Source organism: Apiospora marii (genome assembly GCF_038362585.1).
Source record: "Apiospora marii strain CBS 49790 chromosome Unknown utg000003l_segment0_segment0, whole genome shotgun sequence".
Lineage (NCBI taxonomy): Eukaryota > Fungi > Ascomycota > Sordariomycetes > Amphisphaeriales > Apiosporaceae > Apiospora > Apiospora marii.
In genome coordinates this window covers 1843371-1860659 of record NW_027117374.1, presented here as the reverse complement: position 1 = coordinate 1860659, position 17289 = coordinate 1843371, and the positions used below count along the sequence as shown (strand labels likewise).

General features: G+C 53.4%; 6 protein-coding genes across 6 annotated transcripts; 2 read left to right on the top strand and 4 right to left on the bottom strand.

The window, feature by feature from the left end:
- Positions 1-677: 677 nt before the first annotated feature.
- Positions 678-2279, top strand: PG985_004088 (uncharacterized protein; the record flags this gene model as incomplete). Its single annotated transcript, XM_066823857.1, has 1 exon — positions 678-2279. One exon carries the CDS (start codon positions 678-680, stop codon positions 2277-2279), a length of 1602 nt encoding a protein of 533 aa, XP_066687017.1.
- Positions 2280-2394: 115 nt separating this feature from the next.
- PG985_004087 (phosphonoacetate hydrolase) lies at positions 2395-3767 on the bottom strand (the record flags this gene model as incomplete). Its single annotated transcript, XM_066823856.1, has 2 exons — positions 2395-3659; positions 3761-3767. The coding sequence occupies 2 exons, from the start codon at positions 3765-3767 to the stop codon at positions 2395-2397; spliced, it is 1272 nt and encodes a 423-aa protein (XP_066687016.1).
- A 928-nt stretch (positions 3768-4695) lies between these two features.
- PG985_004086 (GNAT family acetyltransferase) lies at positions 4696-5448 on the bottom strand (the record flags this gene model as incomplete). The annotated part of the gene is made up of 1 exon (XM_066823855.1): positions 4696-5448. The coding sequence occupies one exon, from the start codon at positions 5446-5448 to the stop codon at positions 4696-4698; it is 753 nt and encodes a 250-aa protein (XP_066687015.1).
- A 653-nt stretch (positions 5449-6101) lies between these two features.
- On the bottom strand, positions 6102-7434 carry PG985_004085 (uncharacterized protein; the record flags this gene model as incomplete). The annotated part of the gene is made up of 3 exons (XM_066823854.1): positions 6102-6239; positions 6331-6946; positions 7301-7434. 3 exons carry the CDS (start codon positions 7432-7434, stop codon positions 6102-6104), a joined length of 888 nt encoding a protein of 295 aa, XP_066687014.1.
- Positions 7435-8970: 1536 nt separating this feature from the next.
- On the top strand, positions 8971-9753 carry PG985_004084 (RmlC-like cupin domain-containing protein; the record flags this gene model as incomplete). The annotated part of the gene is made up of 3 exons (XM_066823853.1): positions 8971-9232; positions 9283-9570; positions 9632-9753. 3 exons carry the CDS (start codon positions 8971-8973, stop codon positions 9751-9753), a joined length of 672 nt encoding a protein of 223 aa, XP_066687013.1.
- A 987-nt stretch (positions 9754-10740) lies between these two features.
- PG985_004083 (uncharacterized protein) lies at positions 10741-13935 on the bottom strand (the record flags this gene model as incomplete). Its single annotated transcript, XM_066823852.1, has 5 exons — positions 10741-11462; positions 11500-11545; positions 11603-11889; positions 11977-13571; positions 13619-13935. The coding sequence occupies 5 exons, from the start codon at positions 13933-13935 to the stop codon at positions 10741-10743; spliced, it is 2967 nt and encodes a 988-aa protein (XP_066687012.1).
- Between the last annotated feature and the right edge of the window lie 3354 nt (positions 13936-17289).

The window sequence follows — 17289 nt, the reverse complement described above, 5'->3', positions numbered from 1 at the left end:
GGAAGGCCGATATTCTAACAATGCCGTCGATCCCCGCTAAGCAAAGCACTAAGCACCCACTAGTTCTAAACCCCCAGGCACCAGGCACTAAACAACCCCAACTGCTTGCTGCTTGAGCCGCTCAAACCAATCTCAACTCATCCCCAAATCCACCAAGTGATTGTTCAATAATACACTGAACGCATGCGTACATTCTGATTCAGAGTCGGGGTTGGTCCTTCACATCATAATAGTAATGGCAAACGCCAAGACGCCGGCATCGCCCGTCATGGCTTTGCGAGAGGCCTTTGGGGATCTTAAACCACCAGATATCAGCCGCAAAATCACAGGTAGGTACTTCTATAAGCCGATGTGACCTTCCAGCCGATGTGAAGCTGATGGGACAACGGTAGCCTGTGTAGCTTGTAGGAAACAGAAGGCGAGCCTTGCTCCTTATCCTCGCTTTCAATCTGGCTCTTCAGGCTGACACGATCGCTCAGATCAAATGTCAGATGCGCGATGCCCAGCCGCCGTGTACCCGGTGCAAGAAAAGGGGCCTTTCATGCAGTGTGAACCGAAGTCTACAGATGGTCCTCGAGAGCGACTTGATGTAAGTGACTGAAGGAAGAGTATCAATGTAATGCCGAGAGGAAATACCTAACTGATCTTTCAGGTGGAAGCAGTCCATGGAGTCCAAAATGCAAAAGCTGCAGCTCATTGTTGAACGACTGGCTCTGAACAATGTAAGCTCTGACGACGTCCAGCAGATGCTGGCTGACGATGCCCGCGACACGACGAGTGATGAGATCCGTGCCTCATCCCAAGCAGCCGAAGCTAGCGGTGACTGGGGCGTCGTCATGGACTATGAATCAGGCCCTGGCGCCATCCCAGGCTTTCATATTACCGAAAAGCAAGCGCGAGTGGAGATCGACTCCCAGGAAGACTTTATTTCGCGTGGCGCGGTGACCGTTGACTCGGCCAGAAGTTGTTTCGAAAAGTATAAAAATCGTCTCGATCATTTCCCGTACCGGATTCTCAACGATCATGCCGCGGTGACCTTCGAGTCAGTTCGGAGTACCTCCCAGCTGCTGACAGCTTCTGTGTGTGCCGTCGGTGCTCTGCATTCAGCCTCAGAAGATTTCGAAGTATACTACCAAAATTTCATGCAGTCAAGTGCTCAGAAGATTCTTTACAAGCAGCACACAATCGACGACGTCCGAGCCTTATGCATAGGTGCATTCTGGCTAAGCGATCTATCTTGGTCACTCGTCGGCGCAGCAGTCCGCATTGCCACAGAACTACAACTCCACAAGAGCTTCTCCAAGGCAATGAAAGGTGACCGGCAGCACTATCTGCGAGCGCGGCTCTACTATCTTGTATACGCTTGCGACCATCATTTCTCTGTCGCCTACGGGAGACCTCCGATGACCAGAGAATGCGAGGCTATAAGAAACGCCAGGGAGTTTCTGAAGTGCGAATTCGCAACTGAAGACGATGCTCGGCTGGTGAGCCAAGTCTTACGCTGGAGCATCTGTTCGAATATTTTCGATGCTTTCGGTGTTGATGTGGACCGCCCCCTTTCCGAGTCGGACCTGCCTCATCTACGTCGCTTCAGTCTCGCCCTCGATAGTGTACGGGCGGAGTGGATAGATCGATTTAGCCCTAATGCTCACGTAGGGAACTACCCACGAAAAGGGGTTGGTCTGCAGTACAACTTTGCGAAGCTTTACTTGTGCTCTCACGTCTTCAGGGGAGTCAGTACTGCTGGCTTCACTTCGCACGCGGCCGAAGTCGCCATGGACTTTGAGGAGATAGCCAATTCCGCCGTTCTTGCTGCTTCAGCGATACTCCGAGCTGTTGTCTCAGATCCAGAGATCCAGGGGTTCCTGGATGGCCTTCCTACCTACTTCAACACGATGATCGCCTTCGCAGCCGTCTTTCTGCTCAAGGTATCGACCAAGTACAGCTCGGTCGTGCAGGTCGATTTGCAAAAGATCAAGCACCTACTTCGCACGCTACTTGCTACCCTAAAGAGCGTTACATCGAGCATGCACCCACGCCATCTTCTGGTCAGTATCACTGCTGGTATTGAAAACCTCCTGGGCCGGAGCGGAGTCATCAGTAGCACATATGCAGTCGAGGAACAAGAGCCTAGAGCTGTCACTGCGAGAGAGGATGCTGGAATAGCCGAGTTGGAACATGATCCTACGGCCTCGTTCTCCATGGAAGAATACGACTTTCTTTTCAATCCTGATATGGACTTCAACCTAGAGTTTCCAGAGCAAGGCAGCCTAGTCTGATATGTTTTGGCGTCCAGACCCCTTATTCTGTTTACACTTGTGGCTATGCGAAATTACAAGAAGTTTAAAAAGAGAGTACCGAGCAGTTTGAACGTCTTGCTCTTGGACACGGTCCTCACTGGCCATGATTGAGGATCAGATCAAAAATGTCGAAATTTCGCCACCGTTTGCCAACGAGATCCTCTGACGACTGTATGGGCTTTGACATCAAAAGAGGCACCCTCTGTTCCGAAAGTCCGCCATGGGAGCGGAGCCTATGGCCTTGGAGCGAAGAAAGATCGTGCTCTGTAGCCTTGGAGCCCACGACGGCGTTCTTTTTGGACACGATGACGAAATCGCCCTCGCGATCCTCGGGCATCTCGAATACCCGGGCGGCTTCCTCTTTGGGCAAAACCATTTCGATCTCGGCAAAGCCTTTGCAGAACCTGATCATGTCCTCGACATCTGCCCCACGCGCTTCGCTCACGTGGACGCGGACGAAGGATCCCAGTGCGCCGTGGTGCTTGACGAAGGGGTCCGTGATGGGGCAGATGACGCGGGCGCATCCCGGGCCGAACTTGTCCTCGAGCTCGTCTTGGACGAAGAGGACGTTCGGGCTGCCGCCGTCGTCGCACTTGTCGTTCATTCCGTGGTCCCCCGTGACGGCCACGACGGCCCCCAGGTCGACCATTCTCCCGAGGCGGGCATCGATGGCCGACATGAACTCGTTGGCCTCGGAAGACCCGGGGGCATGCTTGTGCTGGACCCAGTCGGACAGGGTCAGGTAGAGGAGATCAGCGCGCCGCTCCTCGAGGATCTTGACCCCCGCGTCCAGGACCAGAAGCGACAGCTCAGCGGAGTACTGGCTAGGAAGGGCGGCGGTGGCATCTCCCCCGTCCCCCTTACCCTTTCCCAGCCACGCCAGGACATCCTCGCTGGCGCACTGGGAGGACCAGCAAATGCTTCCCTCGGCCTCGGCCAAGCCGTGGCCAAGGATGCGCCGAAGCTTGTCCTTGGCGGTGATGGCCGCCACCCGCACGCCCCCTCGGCCGGCCATCTCGGCCAGGATGGTGGAGCCGCGGAGCAAAGAGTCGTCGACGACCATGACTTCGTCCCCCGTGGCACGGTCGAGGAAGTAGTTGCCGGCGATGCCGTGGACCGCCGTCGGCGCCCCCGTGATGATGCTCACGTTGTTGGGGTTGGTGAAGGTGGGCATGGCGGCGTCGGCGTCGGCCGGGGCGCGGAAGCCGCGCGCCGCGAACGCTTGCATGGTGGGCAGGAGGCCGTCGGCGATGCCCTGATCCAGGTAGGACGGGTCGAAGCCGTCGATGCAGACGACGACGGTGGGCTGGCGGGGCGGATTGTAGGTTCTGCTGTGGAGGGTGATGGAGTCGTGGGTGTCTGGCGTTTCTTGTTAGTGGTGATGGAGCTCGCTTTGCATGGGGGGGTGGTAGCTGTAATACTCGTGTACGCGGCGGCGGATTGATTGTTGGGATTGTTACCTGACATGGTCGCGGCGTCTTCGAGCGATCTAAAGATATAAGTGAGCAAGATGGAAGATCAGCTTTTGTCACATATTGGACGGACTATACTTATTTATACATTTCAAACAGCATCAAGAGTAGCAGCTTTGTTTTGGCGGTACGTGGTCGCTTCAGTCCTCGTCTCGGTGCGAAGTGCGCTCACGACGTATATATTCGGCACGAAGTCCGCACTCCAGGACCTCGACCAATGGGGTTCTTCTCCGAATACTAGAACAGTATCTTTCACTAAATTCAATGTGCAAGCTCTGGCAGCGTATTATGCGACTCAGTCTCCCGGTTTGGAAAACGTGTGGAATGCCTAAGTAACCAAAGTTCTTTCGCCTACTACGTGGTTATCACTGGAAGCGGAAGAGGTATCTAGTTGGCCACGAGTACACAACATGTGATATTGCGAGTCCTGGAGTTTGTAGTATATAAGCATGAAACATCTATATTAGATCAAACGTCTTATCCAAGCATTCATATCTTCTTAAGCCCCCTTATGCGACCAAATTGTCGCTCAGCCCCAAGCCGCCATGTTGAATGTACGGGCACCGAACCTCCTTTTCTCTCCTCCACCCACCCGCCACTTCGTTGACGCCACTTCGGGCTTCTCGTAGACATAGTCCCATAATCCATAATAACTTCCGTTTACAGACATTTCCTTGTAAAACAGACCATCTGCCTTCCTTCTGCTGTCCAGCCTCGGGGCCGCGTCCTACCCTAGTCAATAGCGCCTCAGGCGCCAAAGGCCGGGCGCGGCCCTTACTTGCAGTCCCATGCGAAGCCATAAAGAGACCGAGTGCGTAGTTTCTCGGATAAAAGGAGACCATAATAAGCCCCAGCGTCACCCTTCCCTAACCCTTTCACTTTCAGGGTACTTACTACGTTCACCTCTGTAGTCTGATCCCCGCTTACCCAACGACATCCATCCGGGAAGCCCTGATGCCGTACACCGACAAATCCGCCCCCATGCCCGGCAGAGCGAAGACGGCGCTCGGGTGCCCCCCGAAAGCCTCGAGCGGATAGACGCCGCGGAACTCGAGGCCGATGCGCTCGCACACCTTGCGCGAGTCGGCGTTCTCGCTGCTCGCGAATCCGAATACGCCCTTGAGACCCAGCCCTTCGCCCTCGCGCGGGACGTCGTCGTCATCGACCGCCGAAGCTGCCGCTTCGCTGGTGGTGGTGGTGGTGGTGGTGGTAGGCTTCTTGGGATCCATCGCGTACCGCAAAATGCGCCGTCCCGCTTCGGTCGCGTATCCCTTCCCAGCGTACGCGGGCAACAGCGCGAACCCGCAGTCGGGCACGGTGTAGTGGGCTCCGCGCATCAGCGTCACCATACCCACGGGGACCTGACCGGGCTTCAACAGCGAGCCGCTCTCCTCATCCCCTGTGTCTGTAGCCGTGTCGTCTCCGACGACGTCCCGGGCGAAGCGCAGGCTCACGACGTACGGCCCGTACCCGTTCCGCTCGTACCAGCCGGGCATCCAGTTCTCGATCTGCGCCTGCGCCTTCTCGGGCGTGTCGACGTTCGTCTTGTTGTGCTTGGTGTAGAGCTCACTGTTGTAGAGGTCCACGAGGAACTGGTTGTGCTGGGGCGCGTGGAAGTGCGAGATGTAGAGGCGGGGCGCGGTGAGGTGGAAGGTGGGTGAAGGAGTGAAAGGCATACTGGGCAATGCGTTCTTGTCACAGAAATTGGTATGCGATTTGGATGCTCTGTTTCTGGGATTCTACTGTGAAGATATGGTCGACCTAAGCTGGGTGCGTCAGAGAACTGAAGGGTTTTGACGAATGTACAGCACTGTAAGATAGCTCGGGGTGCGTAAAGTACTTTATAATAAGTTGATTTTTTTTTTGTGTAACAGTCACTACCTTCTATTACCATATAGGTCACACGACACACTTCAGTCGGGTAGGAGCTCCAAGATGGCTTGTATCTCTTGGCAGGGGTTGGAGACCATTGCCGGCGCTCAATCGTCAGCCTACAAGTCCCCACTAAAGTGAGTCACTGGCAGCGCCAGCTTCCTTCTATGGACAAGTATAGCAGTAGTGAGTCAATATCGTATATCTGACCAACCAGTAGAGTCCAAAGCCCAAAAGGGATTGGGATCACAGAATGGACCAATCGAACCCAAGCGTGATATAAGACCCACAATTGAGACGAGCTTGAAGATAGAATGACAGAGGCACCATAGAATATATCGATGTGGTTTGCCTTGAGACTCTATCAACTACAAGTCGCCGTAAGTCCGCGAGGTGATGTGTAGCCTGGTTCCAGGTTGTGTATGTTGATCGATGATAGGAGGGCATTGCAATATCTTCACGACTTCTTGCCCAGCCTCTCGGCGCCCGACAAGTTCTTCAAACAAGGGGCAAAAAACATTTCCCCTGAAATGGCCTGCTTAGTCGTGCAAGCCGCCACGACAAGCCAAAGGAGGAAGACGCAGCCCGAACCAATCTAAGCCAGCGAATAAAGATGGTTAGCTTAAGCGATAACTGAGCTATGTAATCTACTCTCAAATCGAGAAGAACACCAAGCAAGAACTCACCATCGCCGTCACATTGAAGAAAGTGCTGTGCAGAAGGGCGCCCAGCTCCGTGGTACACGCCACCCACACGCCAAGAGGGAATGTAAACCCCCACCACCCCATATTGAAGGGGAAATTCCTCGTGGTGGCGATGCTGATGACGGCGTACGCGAGCCAGACCAAGCCGATCCCCCACATGACCAGCGCAATGCAGGCGCCCAGGCCCTCGATCAGGAGACCGAGCGGCTCGGCGTACGTGGTGTCGTAGTCCGGTGTCGCTGCCATCGCTGTTCCTCCTCCGTGCAGCAATAGCTTCCGCGTCACTTGGGTCAGTTTCACGATGCCGAAGCCACCTTGGCCGAACGGACCGACGGGCAGCAGTACCGAGACAATAGCCTCGCGCGGCGGCAGGGCGTGGTTGCTCAAACGGACTTGATACATGGCGAGGATCATGACGGAGAAGAAGACGCCGATCCCCCACGACATGTACGAGGCAATGAGCGTGGTCTGGACTTGGGCCGGATCAGGGAGTACATTGGCCACGACGGCGCCGCTCGCTGCAGCGACGACGCAGGGCACAATGGGCAGTAGCAGTGCTGCGGTCAGGGAAGCCAGGTTTGTCTTGCCAAGATGTATGCTGCCGTCGATGTCAGGTGCGTCGAGCAGAAGATAGGGGTGATGGTTTAGCTTACACCAGAAACGGCAAGGAAACACAGCAAAGAAGCGATATGGCGAGATCAAACCACCACAAGCCCCATGCCAGGTACGCTGCCCAGTTTCCCCAGGCTGGCACACAAACAAACACAATCATGTTGATGATTGCTTTTGTCAAGCAGTCAGTATGCAAACTGTCAACCCGGCCATGCACATTCCCTCCCTCCCCCTGGCAAGAAGGGACTTACTGGCAAGGCCCATCGGAAACGTGCCCAAAAATACGGACTGTGTCGGATGCCTAATCATGACACCAAATATCTCCGGGTACAAAACGTACCTCGCAGCCGAGATGGTAGTGAAGACGACCATTAAAAACACATTGAGGGCGAAGAAGCCGACGGAGATCCATCGGACCCAGTCCGTGTTGTACGGGAGGTTATGCAGAAGAATAGAAACGATGCCCGTTCCCATCGTCACGGTGAACCAACTACAACCAAATACTCAGTACGATAGCTACGACTCAGGTCGCTCGTAGGTCACACTTACGAAGGGGTGAAATTCCGGACGATCCTCCTCCAGCCGGCATCGTTCTTGGAAGTGCACGGCGCCGCCCCCTCGGGACACGACGGAGGACTGGATTCCGACTCGTTTCCCGATCCGAGACCAGGCTCACTTGTTATTGTCATAGTCGTAGCGGCGGACATCGTTCATGCGAAGACGGATTTGATAAGAGAGATAAGAGACACGGACTGCAGTAGATTGAGTTGCTTGGCCCGGTCAAGCAGGATTTGGATGGACGGAGAGTGCTTGGTAGCTGGCTGACTGGCCGCCATCATATTTTCTTCATCTTACCATTTCCGTTGATTCCGGCATGATTAAAATGGGCCACGGGATACTGGCATACAGAAGCGAGGGCAAGCAGCACGTATGATGCCGCCGCACACAACTTGTGTCTTGTTACTCAGCGCATCTAGCTCAGGTCCGCTATGGTCTTGACTAAGAAGGATTCCGGTGACCGGCGGCCCAAGTGGGTCTTTCATAACTGACCAACTTTCCAGGGTCTGGGCAGGCAGCAGGGAAGGGGCTGGTTCCCTTTTGGATCACGTGGAAAAGGGGTCGTAAAAAGCGATAATCGAATAGGGGTGTTGGATATGTGCCATTCTGGTATATCGCAATTTTTGGAAACTCGAATCATTAATTTTTTCTTCTTCTCTATACCAAATCTTCGCAGAGGCCCATGTCGTGCCTCGAGCGCTTTGAACCGTCCCGCCCCAAATACGTACCAAGCTTGCTCATGGGGAACCCCACCTAGCAACGTACTTACCCAAGCAAGCGTCCGGTGCTAGCCGATAGCACATTGCAATTGACGCAAATACCCAACAAGAGCAAGGACCAGCCAAGAAGGGATTCTGCTCACAAGGATCGATAGCCCACACGTGAACAATGGCGCCTGCCCTCAAGTTTCTTCGCCTCTCTTTGTCCAGCAGAGCACCTGCCCAAAGCTGCTTTGCCTGCCCGGCCCTTTTTACTTTGTCCAAAAGCCAAAGACTCAACCCAATACCACAGCCACCGGGAAAGAGACAAAATCAACGTAATTTGACTTTGATGGCCCGGGGAACCGAAAGGAGGCGGACCCGACATCGACCTATCCCCGCAGGGATCCTCATGCACCTTGCTACTTTCGTACCCAAGACCTGCAGCCAGTATTGTATCACGTCGTATGATAGATAACAACCACCATCGTTAGCCATCCGAGCTCGGGACGCACCCTAAGCCACAGCCAAAGCGACGATCGTTTGCGTGGAAAGCGGAGTTTGTCGGCGTGGCCCACCCTGACACCTGAGGAATATTGCCTACTCACCGTCTCCCTCTCCCTCTCCCTTTCCTGCTGAGAAAATCAGATAAATCTGATTGAACGCGCTGTCGCAACGGACAACACAACCTCAATCCAAGACCATACAATATACACAACAGCATAGCAACCCTAAACCATACACACATACAGCCATGACTTGCACTATTCTTAGCCCCCTCCGGAAGCAGGAGACATCATGCGAAGCCAAGATGGACCGTTTTGATGCGCTGGTAGAATCTCTCAAGGACATCCTAGGCCCTGATTCGGGCATCACATCGGAAGATGTGGACGTTGGGGACCTTATACATGCCATGGAGCAGTACACATCCGACGACAGAGAATGGTGCCCGTATGCCATGGCCGATCCGAGTCGGGCATACACTCGCAACCTCGTCGACGAAGGAAACGGCAATAGTAACTTGGTAAGAAACGAATCCGTGAACCATCACTTGATGGCCCAACAGGTCTTCCAACCAATACTGACAAAGCGGTAACTATACAGCTCATCCTCGTTTGGAGCCCGGGTAAGGCCTCTCCTATCCACGACCATGGCAACGCACACTGCGTCATGAAGATCCTGCGCGGCACCCTGACCGAGACGCGGTACGACTTCCCGGACGGCGATAAGAACAACCCGATGCAGGTCAAGTCCACCAGCCACCACAAGGAGAATGCAGTAGCGTATATGGCCGACGAGCTGGGTGTACACAGAATCTCCAACGAGGGAAGCGACTTCGCCGTCTCGCTGCACCGTGAGTGAACCCCGTCAAACTTGGTCATCCGGGTCGGACCACTTGACTGACATGTACGCAGTGTACACGCCCCCTAATGTTGCCAAATCCGGCTGCAACATCTTTGATCTGCGGTCGGGTAAGAAGAGCCATGTCCCCAAGTGCGGCTACTTCTCCAAATATGGCCGCCTGTTGAAGGAGTAATGGAAGTGACTGGGCGTAGGAGAGATAGACCACCATGGTATATGGCGTTTGGGACTTTTGGCCTAGCGGTTGATTTTTGATAGCGGGTATGCTTTTTGAACAGGACCACGCCTCGGTACCATGACCAGATTGTTTGGAAACATCGGGCTTTGGTGTGATGGCGTCCACATAAGATGATTGATGAACGAGATAGAGTATTCAGGCTAGTCAATGCGAGAGAGATCTTTCCACGCCCGTACGCAAGCAACATGCAATCAGGATGAAAACAAGTCTCGACCACAGCCAACATGACCAGAATACTCCAGCAACGTATAAGTATAAGAAAAGTAGAGGGGAGGAAGAGGCAGATGAGGTTGTCGGACGTGGAACACACCCCAAGTAAAAGAAGCATCCGCTCTTGGGCCGCAATAGGAAAAGCTGCAATCACGCAATCCAAGTGGCACGCCATTGGTTGGCGCAAAATGCTTAAAGTGGATACCAACTCACTTGAACCACTCTGACTGACTGACGGGCACTCGCACACAACCTTGACCTAAACTTGTAACGACCAGCCGACAGTCACAGCCGCAGAGTAAGTAACAATCATCGGCAATGCGAAATGCAATAGTTACATTTGATTGATACTGATATGGAGATTGAATAACGTTTATTTTTACAACGCATTCAGATATGTCATGACAGGTCATACTTGCCCGTTTCGAGTCCAGTAGATATACGGGCTACTGTACTTCAACAAGTCAGCAGTCATCTCAGCGATTTCAACCTGCAACCTTCAACCTCCAAGGTCGAGTAAAAGTATTGCTTCATAGGCTGTGTATTCAAATGGTATCTCTAACCGTTTCCGGCCGTATCTATAGCTTCACCCAAACTCCATCAACTCCCTATACGTAACCCAGATATTATAAAAAGCAACTGTCCTTCCTGATCACAAACCCATCATGAAATAAACATGTCCGTACCATCCCCCCGTCTTCTATCGTGCGTGCATCAGTTCGACGATGTCTTTTTCCGCTTGGCCGGGCGCCCCGTCGAGTCCACGCCCTCGACAAAGTGGCCCTTTTCGATCTGATGCTGCCGGAGGTTGTCCGGGCGGTTCTTGTAGGCGCTCGTGCAGCCGGGGTACGAGCACTTATAGATCCTCGGCGGGTCCGTCGAGTGCTGAAGCTTCTTGTGTTTGGCCATGCTCCCCTTGAACCACTGGGGGTCGCCTTTGGGTCGGTAGCCGCAGATCTCGCAGCACGAGTTGGCTTCGACTTTCTGTTGTTGGGCGGCTGAGGAGCTTAACCCTTCGTCTTCTCCTCCTGAGACACCCCCGCAAGTGAATTCTACTGCAGGTTGCATACTACTCGTGACGGACGCAATAGTTCCCGATTCTTGTCCCGGCGGCATCTTGTTGGCTGTTATTGACGACCTCTCTGGTCCAAAGATCGTAGGGTTGACGGTCGGATGAAAGGCCGCAGGTTCGGTTGAGACTTTGGGTACCAGTGCAACTGCAGGCCCCTCCACCCCTGACGATACCTGTGTTGGCATCATGAAATCGGGCTCACCGCCGACAAAGTCCTCGTCTAGATTGTGGAGGAACTCGTCAAAAACGTCCGGTACAGTAAAAGTGCCTACGTCTTCTCGTGGAGGCTCGTCCGGAACCCCGCGGATCAGTGCTTCTACCAAATCCACTCCCAGCATGTGATACCTCGACCTTGGGTTCAGGCCTTGTTGTGTATAGATGGGATCACACAAGGTCCGAACTTCCCGGGGTGTACGCATCAGATGCTTGCGAAGTTGACAGAGTGCTCTGTCTAGATGTCAGTGTCTTCAGCCCGATTTCAACAAACGATATGAAGCAACTCACCTTTCCTGCCTGAAGAATTTCAAGCTCAAGGCGCCGGATTGTCGTTACATATCCAGTTGCAACCTTGGTACACAAGTTTCTGAGCTTGGAAGCTAATGCCCCATTTTGCGACCCAAAATTCTGGCCCAGGAACCCGGTGATGTATTCAACCGTAATGACAAAAGCATCTGTCGGCTTCGGGTTGTGAGGCCTGTTATGCATGGACCAGAGCTCGGATGTCAATATCTCGATACTACCGATACCCCCAGTGTTGTCGAGAGCATTTGAGATCATCATGATTTCAAGATCTGGATTCGCATCAGTAAGACTTCATTTCATGATGGGCTCGATGTGTGGTAGAATAGAGCGGGCAGACAGGCGAGCGGGTGACATACCATCTAAGAAGTTCTGTGCAACGCCAACCAGAGAATCGGCACTGTATCGCGACTCGTGCGCTTTGCCTTTGGGATCTGGGGAAAGAACCGACGAAGTGGCTTGCTGCGTATAGGAAGTGGCCTCACGTGGCTGCCATATCGCTCGTACAAGTTGGCAGAAAGCACCACGTTGATCTGCGCGGAGAGATCCTTGGTAAGCCATGGCTTGGTGGAATAACTGTTTAGATCGATTCGAGATATCATCCCCATGCGCGACCAGAGATAGTGCGTAAGCCAAATGGACGAAACATATATAGTCGATTGGCTGCGCGGGGTCTAAGCCACCAAGAATACTCTTGAGAGAGTTCAGGCCTTTGAGCGCAACCTGCTTCGCAGTCAAGGTTCTAAGCTCTTGTGCAAGCACGTTGCCTCCAAGCCCGTGGCCAACCTTTGCAATGGATGACGTGACATGCTCTCGCAATGTCTCCCAGGCTGTGTGGACCAATGTTTGTGTTTCGCCGCTCGTACTGTTGTGTTGTTCTTCTTGGGCCACCTGAGGCGGAGGTTCTTCTCCTGGCTGGTCGTCACTTGCGAACAGTACATTGATTTCAGTATCGACACTCGACGACCACGAGAAATTCTGTTCCTGGTCAAAATCGAACAGTGGCTCATTGTTCCAAGCTCGCGGCACGGATAGGCTCAAAGGGTCGTCGCCAGGGAGCTCGGAGATATTACTTAGAGAATAGTCGCCGTGGTCAACCTCGGTCTCTAGAGGATTTTGGAGCATCACTGTTTTATCGCTGACACCATCGCCTAATGCCCCATCCCAGCAAGTAATCGTCGGGTGGTCCTTTGGGAATTTGCAGCTGTTTTCTCTTGATAGCGCGCTCGATTCGATTTCGTCGGGACTGAAGGGGGTAATTGGTGAGGCCAAGTTCGTATTGATGCTCGAGTCCAGTGTCCAGGCCAACGAGCCAGCACTCATCGGGGATATTGAACTGTTTGTGGAACGCAGTGAAGAGCTTGGAGTTAGATAGGCACCAGACCGTTTGGCTTGCTGCCGTCCAACATTCTGGGTGTCCAGCGCCAAAGAAGGTCGACAGCACGCTGATGATGAGCTGAGGCCAGTAAGACCGCCAGCAGGCCCAATCATTGTATCCATATTGTTGGCGGGAAAGCTCTCGTTGGAAACTGTCGGTTGCACTTCATAGTTGACTGAATCGAGCTGGAGGGGTTGAGAACTGGAATCCATCTCTAGGATCTCGGTTCCTCCCATCTCTATCTCGGGTATTGGCTGAGCCGTGGGTGCTGCTGGCTCTTGAGGAATGTCCAGTGAGTCATAGCTTGGAGGAGATGGCAGAATATCATCAGCTATAACATCGATCATCTCATCCTTTCGGGACCTGTGCCCTAGAGTAGAAAAGAAGTTCTTGGCCTTCTGGATCATACGTCGTCGCTTCGTTGGGTGACCAGCTAGGCAGCCCTTGCATTTCCCTTCTTCGCTATAGCGTTCCACCTTCATGCAATCGTAGCATACATATTCTCCAGTCGCAAAGTGCCTGCAGTCGGTGAGATGCTCCAGCATTTCCTCGTGGTGTTCGAACTGCTCTCCGCATCTAAGCAAGGGCATCTCAGCCTATCACTATGCGCCATTCGAACGGACTTGTTGCGTTTGACAGCGGCCCAGACGATGAACCGCTGCCTTGCACAGTCCTCACCCGAGGTCTGTCGAGTACTAGAAGCAGTCAGCACTCGACGTATAATCGAGGTCAGTTGTAAGTAGAGGTCACGAGCGTACATGCAAGACTCGGATGCCCTCGATCGAGTCGCCGTGCTCAAACTGGAGCTTGAACGCCTCCGAATGGGCCACGGGCTGGACTCAACCGCTGACGTTCCCGTATTTGGTAAGCCCTCTCGGTCCAGAAAGAGGGTATCGGTGGCGGTTGATGGTCCCGCGCCTGAATCCTTTTTCGAGTCCATTGTAGCGGCGGGTGTTATAGTATAGCTCCACGCATCAGTTCCGTGAACACAATCAATGGAATTCCACGTCGGCATCGGCACGATACCATGATCTCAAGTTATGTGGAAACATTTCGAAGTGCAACCTCAGCAAGATGACAAAAATGAGGGTTCTATTTAGGACTGCAAAGGATACATAGGTACAAAGCGTAGGACTTTTAGGCAGGCCTGCAAGCCCCATTGGTAGAAGTCCATATCCGGCATACACTTGCATGCGAGTTCTGGAGGGCACAGGGGACCCAGAGGGCTTTGAGGGACGTTGGGGGCGGGATCTAACTCGATGAAGTACGGTAGGCAACAAGGCTGAATCCGCCGATCCGCTCTGCCTTGAGGGATTCGAGCAAAGCCGCTGCAGCGGCAGCTGAATGGCGGAGCGAATTGGGTCATAGGCTCGGGCTCGAACCAATGAGATCATGAGGACGAAAGAACAGAGGTGCTTAGGACCTAGGCAGCACCACGCTGCAGTCCTTTGGTCTTATGCCCGGCGGTCCTCGACGAATGTCCTGGGCGTCTCCAAATCTTGGGAGGTGAGGAAAAAAGCTTTGGATACAAACCAGGCGAGGTGGTATTGAGACCCTTCAATCGGTCAAACCTAGCATGCTCGCTTTGGCGAAGGACGAACACCGAAAGTGATCGGTGTCGAGGTAATTGGGTCAAAGTGGGTGCGAAGCGGTTTGTTTAAGTAGACCACAACTACTCTGTATGGTTAACGTTGTTTGTTGATCTTCTTCAGTCCTTTTCAGCCCTATGAGACACCCCTGGCTAGGCCATCTTGAAGACCGTTGCAGGAGTTCCAAGGGCTTCTTGTTTGGTTGGTTGGTTGGCTGGCCATTCCAGTATTTGAAGCCAGTCCCCTTCCACCCAACATGCCAAAAGATATTGGGTTCAGGACATGTGGGCGCGCGCCATGCCGAAAGGCAGCCTGCCACACACATGTAGGCAAGGACAAGGTGGGTAGGGAGTAAGCAGGAGTAGGTAGGACATACATCCATTGGCATTGGTCCTGTTGGGTTGGGTTGGTGGGGGAGGGAGAGGCCGTCTGGCTGTGATGCTTACTACGTACAACTTGTAGGGAGATGTACGACGGCTTAGGTGGGCGCAACAAGCACCAGCCACGCAGATTACCTCATGGGCAATCCAGATTGGGGATGCGGGGAGGGCGGCAGCGGGAAGACAAGTTGGCGTACATACGTAAATTGAGCAATCGCTGGACAGGGTAGCTTAGTACTTGCGTGCATCGCTAGCAGCTTGTCCAACAGCGCGGGATAGCCGATCAGCTAACCAAAGAAGCCACAAGCCGCATACAGCGAACGCGCTGTGCTTGTTCTGCGCACACCGCCGCTGACATTTCGCCTGCAAACAGGTACATATGTCCCTACATGTATGCAGGGAGGTATTCGCCCTTTGGCTGATGTCATCTGCAAGTACAGATGCTTGGACTCTAGAGCATCGTCCGTCAGCAAACAGTATACAGTGCAAGTGGTGGTGGCATGTGGTGTTGAGAAATTCGGAAGGGGATCGACTGAAGAATACCCCGCTTACAGGATCGCAGGTGGAAGGAAACCTTTGCTTGGGGACATGTGCATTTGCCAATCGCATTAAATGTATTGGAGGTGAATGATACATGTAGCCAACAAAATTGAACCCTTTACAGCTGTATCGCTTGTCCGGGTGTCTAACATGCGGGTATACTGATATACTGTCTACTCACATACAGTGAAATATATCATACAAAAGCTACCTATGCATGCGAGCGTTAGGAGCATATCGAGTTCTAGCAGACTGCACAGTCCTGGTGCTAGATCTGGTTGGTCCGGAGTTTCTGATCAAACGCAAAACAACCATACTGGGCAACCTTTTCTTTCTTTAGCACCTGGGCTGCACCCCCCTCACGTCAGGTCAACTTAACTTACGACGCGTGTTAGCTGTTTCAAAAAGATGCACGCTGACGAGGGTGCTGGAGGGGTTAAGCTCAGAACCACGCATCTGGCACTCTGTTTCAGATAAGAAACCACCTCAAAGCTCAATTGGCACCCCGTTTCCAGAACCACTGAGGAATGCGCTGCAACGGCAGTGTCTGAGATCGACCCTGGGCCCTAGGATCAAGGAGGTCCTGGATGACGACGAACGAATCGCCCCTCTTTCTTCTCACTCCTCACTCCTCGCTCCTCCCTTCTTCATGCCCCCTCTCCTTCCCAAGGACTCCGTCCGTCAAGGGCTGTCACCGTCTCGGAATGCCGGTCGGTGCTTTGTGGGACCCAAGAGAAAAAACTCGGAGAGGGTGCAGTAGTGCACGCCCATGCCCTTGGGGATCCAACCTTGTCCCTGGGTAGGTTGAGAGGGGACGGACTGGCGTATGGGAACACGCGGTGCAGACTTTAGATACACTCACAAGATGGACTAGCAACGACGCTTACCACGCTTGTCACGATGCTGAGAGACACATGATAAGTCTAATCGCCATGCACACCATGGCACCGTGGCACCATTTCCAACCAACAGCATGTGGCGCCTGCCGGGTCGTAGGTTCGGGACGATGCTATTCGTCTGCAGCCCCGGTCTCTTATCAGATAACCTGCCGAAGAGAAAGAAAAGAAGAGCCCATGGCATGAAGTGACGAATTGATAGCCGGTTTGCCCCAGCTTCAAAAGGGCTCGTCTTTCCCAGACGGGGGTGCCGGGGGAGTGGGTTTGTGTTTAACCTGAGTGCAGGCAAGCAAGCGGCTTGAGAGAGGAATGACATCGCTTGTTGGTGGGCATAAGTTGGCCCATTTTCGTGGGCAATACGCATCGTCTCAAGTCTTGACTCTTTGATCAGCCAACATCCCCACCCGGGAGCGTCGTCTTCAGCGACGATCGCGGCCTTCTGATAAACACTTCGACCTGCCCATCCGTGTGGTGTGTGAACCTAACTCCCATCTCATACTCCCGTCATTCTTGTCCTTATTCCCCGTTTATTCCTTACCCAGAAAGAAGACGACCCAAACCCACCAGCCAGCCCTTATCGTTCTATCCCGCCTGGGCCTGCGAGACATCTTGCAGACAACAACTAGCACATGTCTAATAAGAGACGCTGCTTTTCCTGAGACTCGTCTTCCACTATCTCGGCCCGCAGTTTAACTATATCTTATTGCTATCACTTGGACGTCGTTCATCGCCTTACACCGACCGACCTGCCTGCCCTTACATATTACATACATCCCCAGGGTCCATTGAAACGACCCCTCCAAAATCCCAGCAGATCGGTAAAAATTGACATTTCAGACGCCGACAGACGACTTTAACCGCCTGGCGCCATTCCAGCTCAGACGGACCG